This window comes from Scomber scombrus, chromosome 15 (genome assembly GCF_963691925.1).
Source record: "Scomber scombrus chromosome 15, fScoSco1.1, whole genome shotgun sequence".
Taxonomy (NCBI): Eukaryota; Metazoa; Chordata; class Actinopteri; order Scombriformes; family Scombridae; genus Scomber; species Scomber scombrus.
The window spans coordinates 14,549,957-14,566,281 of NC_084984.1; the positions used below are offsets into that span (position 1 = coordinate 14,549,957).

Consider the following 16,325-nt stretch of genomic DNA (forward strand, 5'->3'; position numbering starts at 1 on the left):
AAGGAGTTATGAGAGGTTGATGGTTCATCCACCAGGGGGCAGTAATGGGATGCATGCAGGTGTGTTCAGGGTCAGTCCCTCATCACACATGTGAAGTTTCGTGGAAATCGGACAATGTTGATGCAAAAAATGGCACTTCCTGTTTCCACTAGGGGGCGACATGAGCGACACCCCTATCAGATGGAAGAGGTCTCCACCCTGGACCTGTGTATCAATTTTCATGATGATACGTGTTCAATAAAGCCATTCATGGCGAGGAATTGATGGTAGCCACGCCCCCACAGGCACGCCATTACTCGTAGCTTCACAGTGTTCATAATGTAGCTTCACCAACTGGTTCTGCATGTTTTAGAAGTGGAATGAAGTTGATGGGGTCAACTATGTATTTTTCATGAATTTAAGTTCACTTCCTGTTACCACCGGGGGGCGCTATGAGTTACGTGGGAAGTTAATATATCGGGAGGTTCAGGGCGGAGCCATCATCATGTCCAGCAAGTTTGAAGCTGATTGGATGAAGTATGTGGGCGTGAGAGCCACTCGTATGTACATGGCGAGCACGCCAAAGTTAGTTGAGCCCTTGCAGACACGCCCTTTGATCTACGGATGCGCAGAGCACAACTTAAGCTCAGCTAGGTCTGGAGATGTTGCGTACCTAATTTGAACTTGATCGGGCGAACGCTGTGGGAGGAGTTAATTTTAGGCGGGAAAAATCAAAACCAAAATGGCCGACTTCCTGTTGGGTTGAGGTCATGAGGTCAAGAGGCTTTTTTGCATATGTGGGTATAATACATATGTGTACCGAATTTTGTGAGCATAGGACAAAGTTATCAAAATTCCCTATGGGCATTTTTGGACTTTGTAGGGGGCGCTATTCCGCCATTCTGCGTCGACCATGTGCGACCACCCAAAAATATCGAATTTCGGATGAGGCCGGACGTCCGTGCAAAAGTATAAGCATTTTCGCATTTGGGAAAGTGGCGAAATTGGGGCACGAAATGTCGGAATAATAATAATAATAATAATAATAATAATAATAATAATAATAATAAACATTACAATTTCAATAGGGCTTTCGCCAGGCGACTTGCAGTCACCGCTCGGGCCCTAATAATAATAATAATAATAATAATAATAAACATTACAATTTCAATAGGGCTTTCGCCAGGCGACTTGCAGTCGCCTCTCGGGCCCTAATAATAATAATAATAATAATAATAATAATAATAATAATAATAATGATAATAATAATAATAATAAACATTACAATTTCAATAGGGCTTTCGCCAGGCGACTTGCAGTCGCCGCTCAGGCCCTAATAATAAACATTACAATTTCAATAGGGCTTTCGCCAGGCGACTTGCAGTCGCCGCTCGGGCCCTAATAAATAAGACAAAGTAAAAATAAGATTAAATAAAAGACAGTAGCAATAAGCAAAACGAACAAACAAGCAGATGACATCATATAAAGCTAGTCTGTAGAAATGAGTTATAATGACCATGGATGCACAGTACAGGAAAACTAGCCTAAAGCTTATTTAGAAACCCTACAGCGTAGAGCTCAATGCTCTTCTTCAGCCCCTTTGCATGGAGCTCTAAACATCACTGGTGGTATCTTATTAAATCTACCTGCATTGGAAGCTGCAGCGTGTGGACATTTCTTCTTGCTTTTACAGTTCTTGCTTTTATTAAAATAGTCGCCAATTACCTTTACATCCATCAACTAATCGATTCATCATTGCATCTCTAACTAGCTAAGCCACACACATGCAGGCGAAGATGCATGTGTGTCCTCTGTGTCTCCTGGTTCAGCTCATTGATGACGGAGCCTTTTCCATCCGTCTGTGGAGAAAAGAGACCGGAGATCACAACTCTTCTCCTCTAATCTCTGTGCTGTCTCAGCCAAAATACCCCCGTCATCAGATCTCAGCTAATTTTCCACACCTCTAATCCTCACGGCTCTGCTCTCTCTCTTAACCCCCCACTACACGATGGGGATTCCCAAAGTCCTGCAGAGTATCTCCACATAGCTGGCACCCTTACACCTCGCAGAAGTGTAGAGTTGTTTTTGCCTTAAGGGAGATTCAGCATGTGTGTGTTTTGTGTGTGTGTTTGTGTGTGTGCTCTGAACTCCTGTGTTGGCTGTGTTTAGGAGGAGGGGTGTCAGTGTACTCCGCTCCAACAGCCAGCCAACTCTGCAGGCTGCTCTATAATCCTCTTAAGGAAAGGGAGACCCCAACGAGCGATGTCTCTCTTTCCTTATCAGCATCCACCTACTCTTCCTTGTGTAACCCTTCTTCCTACAAATTGTTGGAAACAGAGCTTATGTGAGTCTAAAAGCACAGTGTGTGTCAGGTGCATTTTGTTGAGGATTTCACCAAATAGTCAGCTCCGGGTTTTTATCTTTCTGCACCTTTACTGTTGAGAACTGCAGTCTGACTTCATAAGTAAGACATATAAGACCTGTATGCACCAAAAAAGAAAGAGAAAGAGGAAAAAAAGCATGCATATAAAAGGACTCACACATAAGCCGGTATCTATAAAACCAGAACATGCCGTAAGAATGTGTGAATCCTACTGCAGACTTCAGGCCATGTGTACACAAGTGTTTCTACAGTGTGATGTGAAGTGGGGGAAAATGCTCAAAATTAAGATGTTGCATATTTTACCAGCATTTGGTGTTAATTTTTCTGCCTTTTAAGTGCAATTTTGAGGTACTTGTACTTTACTGTATATTTCCATGTGATGCTACTTTCTACATCTCAGAGGGAAATATTGTACTTTCTACTCCACTACATTTATTTAACAGCTTTAGTTACTTTTCAGATGAAGATTTGACACAATGGATAATATAACAAGCTTTTAAAATACAACACATTGTTAAAGATGAAACCAAAAAGCAGTGTGTAGTCGGGCTCACATTTCAGATGTCTATGAGTTGTTAACAGCTCCACCAAATAGTGATTTTTCCCTCTAAACTTCTCACATGGTTTCATTTCAATAAATGTTCAAATGATCCAATATTTCAGCAAAAATCAAAGATTAGAGAAAAAGTCCAAAAACTGAAAACACATTTGTGTATCAGAACTTAGTTGTTTCTTCTTTCCTCTCCCATTAATCATCCCACCACCCCTCACATTTATCTGCTGACCCTTCGGAGGGGCCCCAACCCTAGGTTGGGAACCACTGGACTAAACTAGCTAACTGTATATAAAGTAGTGTAAACTAGCTTCACCTCCAGCAGCTACAACAGTAACATGCTGCTCTAACACTGATGCTTCACTATTAATAATCTAATGATGTCAAATATAATAATATATCAGTCAGAGGGACCAAACCAATGGAAACGGAAACAAAGAAAATAATAATGAGACAGAGAATCAAACATGCATCATTATTTTTTAAAGATTGTTTAGTTTTCCAGTTTTGCAGCGTGAGACTAATGTTTCTTGTATTGTTTTATACCCATCTATAATCTGCTGATTAAAGATGCGGTTATAAATTTAATTTTAATTAATTATTTTTGTGTGCAGAGTTTTATTGTCTTTTCGTTCGCTCGGCTCCTGTTGTTTTTCATTTGTCCTCATTTTTATTTGCCTGTGTTAATGTTTTCTTCATGAATTCGGTGCTCTAGTGAGTATTTCTGGCAGCAGGATGTTGTGTGTGTGTGTGTGTGTGTGTGTGTGTGTGTGTGTGTGTGTGTGTGTGTGTGTGTGTGTGTGTGTGTGTGTGTGTGATCTCCCAGTGTTTTTAATGGTTTTTAACATCAGTAAAGGTTTTGGATACATAGGCATCACTGCTCAATAGATCAAATCATTGCTGGGTCTTTTAAATAGATTTATTAACAATAAGGAAAGTATAGTAGAATATCAGTAGCCTCGTCCCTCATTGTACAACAGAGCTGGAAATGTGCCAGTATGTTTTTGGAAGACGGACTCAGTCTCTCTCTCTGTGTGTCTGACATGAAAGCCACATGTAACCTCTTCCATCTGGTGTCTCGACACCCCCTGTATCCCCCCGTTTCCTCTCCCGTAACCCCTCTTTCATCCGTCCATCCCCCTCTCTGTCTTTACTGTAGGAATAACAATGTATTTTGATATATAATACGTATGTTTTTTCTCATCTGAAGCTTTTTCACAGTGCATTGGCAGCTTCTTGAGGCGGTTTAACAGACAGTGGCTTTATAGTGTTTGGCGTGGATCAGATGGTCGGTTTTAAGGGTTTCCTATGTGTGGCAGATTGTGATCAGGCTGAGTACTGTAAATAACAAAATAAACACCTACATGGATCACAATGACTCATTTCCAATAAGACCTTGAGTTTGATAACGGATTGTTCACTTAACCAATATAAAATAAGAGTAAGATAATCAGTATATAAAGAGGATTTTGTCTATTTTTTTTTTTGCCAGGATGCTATTAGTAGCTCTGCCCTGCTTTCATTAGATTTAACCCTCCTGTTGTCCTCAGGTCAAGGGAAGGAAGGAAGGAAGGAAGGAAGGAAGGAAAGAAAGAAAGAAAGAAAGAAAGAAAGAAAGAAAGAAAGAAAGAAAGAAAGAAAGAAAGAAAGAAAGAAGGAAGGAATGAGGAAAGAAAGGAGTATGGAGGGAGGGAGGGCGGAAAAGAGGAAGGAAGTAAGAAGAGAAGGAAGGGAGGAAGGAAATGAGGAAGGAAGGTAGGAAGTGAGGAAAGAAGGAAGGAAGGAAGGAAGGAAAGGAAAGGAAAGGAAAGGAAAGGAAAGGAAAGGAGGAAGGAGGGAGGGAGGGAGGAAAAGAGGAAGGAAGTAAGGAGAGAAGGAAGGGAGGAAGGAAAGGAGGAAGGAAGGAAGGGAGGGAGGAAGTGAGGAAAGAAGTATGGAAGGAGGAGGGAGCAAAGAAAAAGGGAAGGAGGGGAAGAACGAAGGAAAATTTAAAGAAAGAGGGAGGAAGGAAGGAAAGAAGGAAGGAAGGAAAGAAGGAACAGTCAAAAGAGATGGGGTCAATTTGACCCGGGAAGACAACAGGAGGGTTAAGGAGGTTTACACTCCAGTTAAACTTTTTTACCTGAGATGGGTTAAATAGTCTTCATCCCCAAAGCCTTTTCTCTTAACATAGCATTCATCTTTATTGTCCAGTATATTTTCTGCATCTTCCCAACAGGGTTATGTTAGAACAAATAACAGAAAAGCACATTTATATTAATAATACTATACTATAATATGGTTAACTAGCCCTGCAGTAAAAGAACAATGCTGCTCCTTTATTTAAATGTCTTCTACCATGATATTATATAGTCTATAAAGCCATAAAGGGTGAATTATTCCTTTTTATATTGTCCATCCATCTGTCCATTTTCTTTACTGCTTATCTAGAGGATCACAGAGGAGCTGGAGTCAATCTCAGCTGACACAGGACGAGGTTTTATTACTTTATTTTTAATTTTAAGAAGCTGTAAACTTAAAAAGTCATGCTGAGACAGTTTTTAAACTACTCAGGAAGTTAACGCAGTATTTCTCATCCTTTTTCGGGCCAGCACCCTTCCTCCTCCATCCATTATTCAGGTCCCAATTAAAATGTAAGCTAATTGTCTTCCCTAAATATTAATGTTGATTATTATTCTGTTATATCTTTTTTTTTTTTTTAAAAGCATGTCACCAAGAGCCAGATAGCAGATTTGATTTAACTGGACAGCAGGAATATCATTATCATTAGTTTCCCAGAGAGCAAAAAAAAGTAATATGAATAGAAATTATACTTATGAGTTGTTAAACAAATGCAATAGTTAGAAACTTTAATTAGGTTTTGTTATATTATCTCGATCACAAACAGCAGAAAGCGGTAATTTAGTATCTGTGCCAGACAAGAAGCATTCTTATTCATTGTAATTTTGTCTATATGATATGATTGTTGTAGTTTTATGATGCTATCCAGCTGATTAAATGATCTGATCTGCAGTAGTTTGGTAGAAACTCTGAACTAAAGTAACTATAATAAGTTTAAGGGGGTCACAATGGTTTTGGTGGGGGGGTTTAGTTGTTCTCCACCAAGAAAATCGGATGTTTTTTGACTAAAACGATGCATTTTCTCATAATTTTTTTCCTATTATAATTACAATATTTATTAAAATAAACAAACTGTGTGCCATAAAAATAAAAATCATAAAACATTGGTAATAGTCATAGTGAATTGATTTGATTTTCTCATCCTCCCATAGTCAAGCTGGAGCCACTAACAAGCTGCAGGGACGAATATGGTTCAAATTTTATCTTTATCTAATTTATATTCCTTCTTTTTAAAGAATAAATTCAGAACAGGATTAGAAAAGGTTGTTGTTTTTTTTTTAAATACAACAAAATATTATTTGTACAGTAGGAACAGTAATGTATCCATCAGCAAAGTCTCCACATAAATTAAATATAAATAAATATATAATACATACATAATATATAATACATAAATATCTCACTGGTATGAAATGAAAAAAGTCAGTAAAATGAAAAACAATAATCATAATAATAATGAATAATGAATAATAATCAGAACAACACAGACATCAGTCAGCATCTTCCTGCTGTCCTCTGTCTTCCTCCCTCTGCTGCTGGTTCAGAGGAGGGGCTGCTTTCAGTCAGTAACTAAGTTTATAAGAATTTACCAAATTTTAATACACTTTACAAACTAAACTGAACACAAACACTGACAAATAAAGCAGAGGAGCGGACAGAGGAGCTAGTGCATGTCTGTGTAGAAAGCAGAGCAGCATCAGAGTTCTCCATGTGTCTACTCAGAAAACGTTCAGGTTCAGTGTTGCGTAGGTCATCTACATTTTGGAAGCACTCAAAGCCATGTAAAAACTGTGGAAAAAAACCCTAAAGTCTAATGATAAAATTGTGAAAATGTGTATCTGAGTGTAGCTGACATTAAAAACAGACACCCTCCTTACAAAAACATTGCTTCTAGTGCTCCCCAACATCCTCTGAACGCCCCCTGAGAAATGCTAAGTTAACGTTTTTAGCTAGTTAGCTACAGCTGATAAAACTACAAGCAGCAGTAGTCATGTCAGCCCATAAAACATCATTATGATCAGCTAAGAAAACATTAAAGAAGTCTGATTTTGTTCACTTAAGTGTGAAATTATTACCCTAAATTTAGGGGGGAAATGTGACATTGTATTCATTGTGAACTATGTTGTGTTAGCATGGAAAGCTTGATATGTAGCAACAATAACCAAGGTTTAGCAAACTGTCAGTTGGCTCATTGTCCGAAAAAACCCCCACAGTAGCAGTAGTAAGTAGGTAAGAAAATGTGTAAGAATATATAAATAAAGTAAAGTAGAAGGATTTTACCTGTCAGGACATTTCTTGCACATGTGAACCATTAGCCTATAATGAAGTAAATCAAGACTAAAAAGATGCAACATGTGCAACACTAACTTGAAGAATAGTTCAGTAATCCAGGTTTGTTAATCTAGTTACATTTGCTCTGATTTGTACTTTAATTCACCTGAGATAACCCTGTTAAGGTGTTTTCATGAGAGCTGCAATAATCACACCATTGCCTCAATCTGGTTATAATCAAGTTATTTTCTTGCATGTAAACACAATAACAGTAGGAAGGCAGATGAAGGTTAACTTCGTCTCCAAACAGACATAAAAACAAGCTCAGGATTTTTGTTTTTGAGAGTCTTGTGTGTAAACGTATGTATTTCCCAGTATTCATCAGCACACTATAAACTCCCCTGTGCTCAACTTTCCTAACTTTCTTTCAGCTACTGTCTGCCTCTCTTGTGTCCCAATCTTATTCCTTAACTTGTCCTCCCTTTTCCAACTTTTGCCTTACTTTTGGCTTCGTAAACTAGGTTGTTGATAGCTGGGAAAGACTCATCGTCACTCAGAAAGTTGGGAAGGCCACTGGGAACCGAGTTACTCAGCTCCTTTTTCCCCGGACAGAGAGACAGAGGAAGTCTTCGTGACTCTCCTCTGGATTTCTGCATATGTAGTTCTGAAGCTGGAGGATCCACAGCAGCAAATATTATTATTAGATTTGTTTAATTTCCCACTGTAGCATTTCAATTATTTACTATTCTGCACTCATGTTTCTCAAGGTTCCGAGAAGCATGTGCACATATCTATAGTCATATATACATATACATATATACATATATACATGGTACCTTCTTTTGCATGTTGAGTATTTATATCTCTGTGCATCATTTGGGGAATTTACCATGTTCATAACCCTCCATGTGCAGCAAAAGCTGTTTGATTTTCACTACATATCAAATCAGTGTTGGGTAAACCAATCACCAGAGATGTAGACTAGAGACTTGGTGCCGTTACAGAAGCTTGAGATACGATTTAATTTGGCTGCCATCACACTAACTCACTATTTGACTTGACTTGAGATTTGAATACATCCGCATCTTAAGTTTTTGACCCAGTAAAATATCATTAAACATTTAACAAGAGTAAAATTGCATAGCTAAATACCTTGCATGTGTTCTATTGGGGCCAGTGCTTTGCAAGAACTCAGTCTAAGCTACATAAAAAACACAGATTTGAAAGGAAAATGTTCAAAAGTTTAATTTTAATGGTCAGCATTCAGACATGAAATACTTGATTATTCTTGATTAGCAACAAAAAAAAAGACTTGGGGTTAAACTTGGACTTTGTCTTACCTCCTAATTAAAACATCTCTGTTGATAGATGTAGAACTTGACTTGGACTTGTCTAAAAACACTTAAGTTGTCATCAGATATGTCTCAATTGACTTTAGACCTCATTTGACTCCTGAAATTACTTAGACTTAAATTACTTGAAACCTGATTTGGTCTTTTGCCTCAAATGATCCGACTGTTGATTTGAACACATTTATCTACTGGTAGACTCAAGACTTTGGCTCTTCTGATAGACTAAAGGGCTTGACTTGGACTTGCCCCAAAAGACTAAAATTACTCTGTTGACAACCTTAAAACTTGGCAGACTTGTCTCAAATGACTCTCAAGACTTGGCTTGTACCTCTTTCAAATGACTTTGACATTGCCCCAAAAACCTTTCAGCATCTTTAAAACTCAATCAGCTCAATCCTGTAAAGGAGCTTTAATTTCATGTTGCTTTCCAGCATCTCAATTTCTTCTTTTCTCTTCTATACGTCTGTTTCAGGCATCATACACCAGATGAAGGGAGAGTATGACAGAGCACTGAAGCTCCACAAAGCCCACCTGTCCTTCGCCCAGGAGCTGGGTGATTACGCTGCTCAGGGGAGGGCGTATGGTAACATGGGAAATGCCTACCACGCACTGGGCATCTACGACCAAGCTGTTCGATACCACCGACAAGAACTACAGATCTCATTGGAGGTGAATCCCAACACTCTTCGCAAGCAACATTGCGGCACTGATATGGAAGGAAACAGAATTTGTGAAATACAGTATCTTTGTGTTTCAGGTGAATGATCGTCCGTCTCAGGCCTCCACACATGGTAACCTAGCTGTGGCGTACCAGGCGCTGGGCGCTCATGACCGAGCTCTGCAGCATTACCTTCACCACCTGACCATCGCTCGAGAGCTCCAGGACACTCAAAGTGAAGCGAGAGCGCTAGGTAAGTTAGAAAAGAAGGAGATGGGTTTGGGAAAGAAATGCAACAAGTTCAATTGATGAATGTAATTTTTTTCCCTTTTACAGCAAACTTGGGTAACTTCCACAGCTGGAGAGGTGAGTACGCTCAGGCCTTGCCGTACTACCAGCAGTACCTGGCTCTGGCACCGGGCCTACAGGACCTGGAGGGAGAAGGAAAGGTTTGCCACAACCTCGGCTATGCTCACTACTGCCTTGGACAGTACCGAGACGCTGTCAGGTCAGAGACAAAATCAATCTCACACATACTTTACATACTTTACACATATATATACTTGTTTTTCTTTTTTAAAAGCACTTAAACCTCATATCCCTGTTGGTGTGTCAGTCATTATAAACTCATGATGGACAGCAGCCCAACATCGCTCCAATCCAAAGAACTTTTTAGGGCATTTTCAGACATATAAAGCTTAAGCTTGGTGTGTTTCCCCCTTGTTTTGACTCATTTTGACACAGAAAAATCCAAGCAAACATAATTGCATCACTACAAGCCACATGAGAACATTAACTCCACTCATTGGTCAGATGTGTCCTGAAGAAGGTTGTGAGCGTGATTACCTTAGTCCAGGTCGGATCTTGATTCAACTTTGATGTTAGCAAAGAGGTTTTAGTCTTTTGGGGCAAGTCCAAGTCAAGCCTTCTAGTCTATCAGAAGAGCAGCTTCAAAGTCTTTCGAATCAACTCCAATCAAGTCTGAAGTCATTTGAGACAAGTCTGAGTTAAGTCTTTAGTCTAGTAGTAGACACATTTTAAAAGGCAAGTCCATATGCACTGTCACTTTTTTGCACTACCGCCATAGTACACATTCTATCATATCACCCTGCAACACCATTTCCACTATGCATACTTCCTGGTATCTGTAAGCATCTCACAGCTGTCTTCTGTGAGTGTTCTTTTGCATTTGTATGTGTGCAAATTTATGTCATATAGCTACTGGATGCCTTAATTTCCTTTGGGATGAATAAGGTATTTATCTGAATCAAGTTTAATGCTGTTTGAGACCATTTCAAATCAAGTCTCAGGTCATTTGAGATGTTGATTTCACTCATCTGGCTTCAGGAGACTTTAAGCTCAAACTTGCAGATTACACCTGGTAGTTCAGCCTCTGCAAACAAACCTCTCAGCAGTAAATTTGGGACCAAACTGAGATCACCTCCTCAAAGGGTCTTGGTGAGGTTATTTTGGTCGACACCTGAGTGTGATTGCTACATTTAGAGTTGCCCAAACACATCATACAAAGGTAGAAAATCAAGCAGAGTCTTATTAAACCAGACTTAACAGTGCAAATCTGAAAATACCCATAAATTCTAATTGGGGATCCTAAACTTTCTCAAAATGTGATGAAATGGTGCAGTCATAAAAAAACATGGAGTCTTTGGTTTTTACTGTTTCCCCTCAGTCTCAACTTCACATTGTTTTAATGAAGAGCTGGAAGAAGCTCATATAGAAGATACACTGTATATGATACTGTCAACCTTAAAAGAACATACTGTATCTTCATAAATGTATGTTCTGGTAATGAAAGACACTATACTTTCCTTCTGTTTGTGCTGTGTTTACATGTAAATGCTTACTTCCCTAGGTATTATGAGCAGGACCTGGCCTTGGCGAAGGACCTCCAAGACAAATTAGCCCAAGCAAAAGCCTATTGTAACCTGGGTCTGGCCTACAAAGCACTTGGGGAGTACAACAAGGCAGAGGAGTGCCAGAGATACCTGCTCTCTATAACGCAAGCCTTGGATAACACACAGGTCAACCACTAATGCTGAATTCACTCAATAAACTGTAAAAAATGTATCTTTTACAAGGGAAGTGGTTGTTAATCAGCGTCTGTGTGGTTGTATTTGTCAGCAGGCGGTTTTCAGGGCGTTTGGGAACCTCGGGGATGTGTGTGTGTGTCGGGGTGATCTTCCAGGAGCTGTAAGGTTTTATCAGCAGCAGTTAGCTCTGGCTCAGAAAGTCAACGATCAGAAGATGGAGGCTGACGCATACTCAGCACTTGGATCAGTTCACAGGTAATAACATCAACAAAAAGGTTCAGCTGTGATTCAGGCAGTGGAAAGTTGCTAAGTACATTTACTTAAGTACTGTACTAAATTCAATTTTGTAGTCCTTGTATTTAATATTTCAGTTTGATTCTACTTTATACTTCTACACCACTTTTATTTGACAGCTTTAGTTACTTTTCAGATGAAGATTTGACACAATGGATAATATAACGAGCTTTTAAAATACAACACGTTGTTAAAGATGAAACCAAAAAGCAGTGTGTAGTCGGCTCACATTTCAGATGTCTATGAGTTGTTAACAGCTCCAACAAATAGTGATTTTTCCCTCTAAACTTCTCACATGGATTCATTTCAATAAATGTTCAAATGATCCAATATTTCAGCAAAAATCAAAGATTAGAGAAAAAGTCCAAAAACTGAAAACACATTTGTGTATCAGAACTTAGTTGTTTCTTCTTTCCTCTCCCATTAATCATCTCACCACCCCTCACATTTATGTGCTGACCCTTTGGAGGGGCCCCACCCCTAGGTTGGGAACCACTGGACTAAACTAGCTAATTGTATATAAAGTAGTGTAAACTAGCTCCACCTCCAGCAGCTACAACAGTAACATGCTGCTCTAACACTGATGCTTCACTATTAATAATCTAATGATGTCATATATAATAATATATCAGTCAGAGGGACCAAACCACTACTTTTACTGTAATACTGCATACTACATCACTCATAATACTGCAGTACTTTTACTGTAATACTGCATACTACATCACTCATAATACTGCAGTACTTTTACTGTAATACTGCATACTACATCACTCATAATACTGCAGTACTTTTACTGTAATACTGCATACTACATCACTCATTATACTGCAGTACTTTTACTGTAATACTGCATACTACATCACTCATAATACTGCAGTACTTTTACTGTAATACTGCATACTACATCACTCATAATACTGCATACTACATCACTCATAATACTGCAGTACTTTTACTGTAATACTTCAACTAAATGTTGCTGCTAGTGGCTGATTTAGTATATTCACATCCCCAGAAAGATATATAATGTATATATACTACATTTCATTCTCACCCTTTATTTCCACTTCAGGCTGCTCCGCCAGCTGGATACAGCGTTGTCCTTTCACAGCCAGGAACTGACTGTCCGTAAGGATCTAGGTGATCAGGAGGGGGAGTGTCGCGCTCTTGGCCACCTGGCAGCGGTGCACATGGCTCTGGGAGACTACGCCACAACCTTCCAGTGCTATCAGGCCCAGCTCGGCCTGGCGCAGGGGCTCAGGGATGCCCGTCTGGAGGCCCAGGTTCACGGGAACATGGGCATCACCAAAATGAACATGGGAGTGTTTGAGGAAGCTATTGGTTATTTTGAGCAGCAGCTGGCTATGCTGCAGCAGCTGAGCGGGACTGAGAGCATGTTGGATAGAGGAAGAGCCTACGGGAATCTGGCTGACTGCTACGATGCTCTGGGAGACTACGAGGAGGCTATTCAGTACTATGAGAAGTACCTGACGGTGGCTCAGAGTCTAAACCACGTCAAGGATCAGGAGAAAGCCTACAGAGGACTCGGCAATGCACACAGGTGGGCAAAACAACATTTAAATGGATGGTTTGACATTTTGAGAAATGCACTTTTTAAATGTGCTTTCTTGCTGAGAGTTAGATGAGAAGTCGACACCGCTCAAGTTAACTGTATGGTTAATATAAAGCTAAAGCCAGGAGACACCTTTAAACGCACTAATTAACGAATTAAATCTTGTTTCTGTACAAAAATCTAAGTGTGGAAGCATCAATGGTTGCCTGGCAACCTCACAGTGACTACAGGTCTCCAGGAAGTAACTGCATCCAGCCGAGAAATAGTCCTGCACATAACCTCCCATAAATGTACAACTTGTCATGTTTACAGTTACGTTTTTGTACAAGATAAACAAACTAGCTAAATTCTAGCCCACCAAAATCTAAGTTCAGGTGTTTTTCATGGATACATAATTTATAAGGGAGATAATTTCTTATAAAGCCAGATTTATCTCTCATTTGAAAATGTATTCATTAGTTCATGTAGATTTTGGAATATAAAATAAAGATATTTGATGAATAAAGTGTGTTTAATTGGTACTGTGACTCCATTTAAGCCCATATGTGCTCCAAATAAACTCACGTCATGATTTATTTACTAAATATATATAAAAATATTGATTTTTAGAGAAATAAAAACAGCAATATATGTATTCAGTTACATGTTACATTTTTAAAAATGAGGAAAAAACTCCTGAGCAAAATCGCTGTTACATGTAACTAGTTACTCACCAACATTGGCTATAATGTGATAACTAGTGAGCTTTAGAAGTGTTTTTTACATTTTTGACAGAGCCAGGCTAGCAGATTCCCTTTGTTTCCAGTCGTTGTGCTAAGCTAAGCTAACCATCTCCCAGCTTTATAGTTACAGTACAGACATGAAAGTTTTGTTAATCTAACTCTCAGCAACGAAAGCAAATACATGCCTCCCACAAAATGTCAAATTATTGCTTTAGTGTTTGTAAAGAATAGATTAGTTTTCTTTGTATTTTTCAGTTCTCCTTTGTATTTTGTACCTGTTCTGTGTGGCAGCGGAGTCACAAAGCTTTAGGGCATGATTTGCATCAGCTTTATTTGAAACTTGTTGGACATATGAAATTAATTACATACGCTACCGCTGCAGTCTGGAATACAGCAAACAAGAGGAAAGACATATGTTAGATTTCTATTAACACTGTTTAAATGTGAGCAAAATTAATAATATGGATGTTTTTTTTCTTGTTTAGTCTATTAATAATCTATTTTTAGCTTTAACTTTACACCTTGCAGCCATTCAGTTTCAATACTCTACACTTTTATTAACATTTATGTCATGTATATATTTATGTAATGTGCTTTTTCATTTGTTTGAATGTCACCTTTAGGGATTGCAATGCAGCATTCATGCAAGAATCTGAAATGAGCTTTTCTTGCCTCAAGCGTACCACTTTTTAAATTAGAGACATAATGATAATCAAAATAACTATAATTCACTAACAGTAATAATAGTAACAAGCAGCAGCAACAATGGGAGCAGGGGCAGCTCCTTTCTTCTTCTTTTTTATGGCCTTTTTTTTAATATACAAGTAATGTTCAGTGACAGAGACAATGAAGCTTAATGATGGGTTTCCTTTATCCATCTGTTGTAGTCTGTTTTGTGCTCTCTGGAGTGTAAATGAGATGGTAATGAGGAGAGAGGAGAGTCACTGATTTATCTCAATGAACACAGCCTTTGTAGTTCTTCTTTTACACTTTCTCTCTGAGGATGCTGAGATACTGATACTGGGAGTTGTTTTATTTTTTATTTTTGGCAGCACAAAATCAAAAATATCCTCTTTTTATGAACCAATTTGCTGTCTTGTTTGCTTTCTTAAATTGCCTTTATGGGCCCCCTTTAAAAAAAAACCATAAATAAATTAAAAAACGAGGGCTTTGATATTGGAAGAACCAGCGTTAAGAGTGTTTTCCGTCTCCTCTCTGCAGGGCGATGGGGAGCCTCCAGCAGGCACTGGTTTGCTTTGAGAAGAGGCTTGTAGTCGCCCATGAGCTGGGTGGAGAAGGAGGGGGCAAGGCTCAAGCTTACGGGGAGCTGGGCACCTTACACAGCCAGCTGGGCAACTACGAGCAGGCTCTGTCTTGCCTGGAGCACCAGCTTAACATCGCACGCACAGCAGGGGTAAGGATTTACCTACTGAAAGGTTGTTTCAGCTGATGATTTATCCTCTTTTTTCTTTATACTGAAACATGATCTGCTTTATGAAAAAAGTAAAAGAAAAATGTTGTAAATCCTATTTTGACTGTCAGGATAAATCACTGGAGGCAGAGGCAAGCGATATACTCGGAGGCGTCTATCAGCTGATGGCAGACAACGAGACAGCGCTACAGGTTTGTGCAGATTCGCAACGCATCACGATCAAGTATTTCACATCCATATGTCAATTTAACCCTAACATACTGCTCAGAGTCAAATTTGACCCATCTTAAAACATTTCTTTTAGCTTGACTTTTCCTAGTGTGACCCACAGTATACAAAAATGGCAATAAAATGCATCATTTTTAAAAAATGTGTGCAGCTGATACACATTTTTATATATGCAAATGTGAATTTGACCTGTGTTTCAGCATGAAAGCATGTTGTAGTATTCGTCATATTCTATAAAATGTTCACCTGGACCATAAAATAGTGATTGTGAATGTCTTTTTTTTTATATATATAAGATTAATAAACCAAACATTTATGCTTCAGTATGTAAGTGTTGAAGTAATCATGTTCTCCTGCTTTAGTGGCACCAGAGGGCTTTGGATATAGCAGAACAGATGGGATGCGTGAGGAGCCAGGGCCGAGCCTACGGGAACCTGGGGCTGACCTACGAAGCGTTAGGAAAGTTCGAGAGGGCCGTGGTGTTTCAGGAGCAGCACCTGAGCGTGGCGGCGCAGACCAATGATCTGATAGCTAAAACTCTGGCCTACAGCAGTCTGGGGAGGATCCACCATGCACTGCAGAACTATGCACAGGCTGTGATGTATCTACAAGAAGGTAAGAAACGAGCTGTTGAATGGTCTGAAAGGAGCATATAGACATTGGGATTTTCTTAAACTTAGGACATCTGAAAATTACAAAATATGCTAT

The 16,325-nt window shown here is 39.1% G+C and overlaps 1 protein-coding gene across 1 annotated transcript in view; it reads left to right on the top strand.

Annotated features, from left to right (window-relative positions):
• Positions 1-16,325, top strand: part of ttc28 (tetratricopeptide repeat domain 28) — a 218,907-nt gene that overhangs the window by 151,412 nt on the left and 51,170 nt on the right. The window contains exons 9-17 of the mRNA XM_062434493.1: positions 9,132-9,328; positions 9,417-9,570; positions 9,654-9,825; positions 11,188-11,356; positions 11,460-11,620; positions 12,735-13,223; positions 15,179-15,371; positions 15,500-15,580; positions 15,980-16,232. Coding sequence (XP_062290477.1) covers positions 9,132-9,328; positions 9,417-9,570; positions 9,654-9,825; positions 11,188-11,356; positions 11,460-11,620; positions 12,735-13,223; positions 15,179-15,371; positions 15,500-15,580; positions 15,980-16,232 — 1,869 coding nt within the window. The remainder of the gene's footprint in view (positions 1-9,131; positions 9,329-9,416; positions 9,571-9,653; positions 9,826-11,187; positions 11,357-11,459; positions 11,621-12,734; positions 13,224-15,178; positions 15,372-15,499; positions 15,581-15,979; positions 16,233-16,325) is intronic.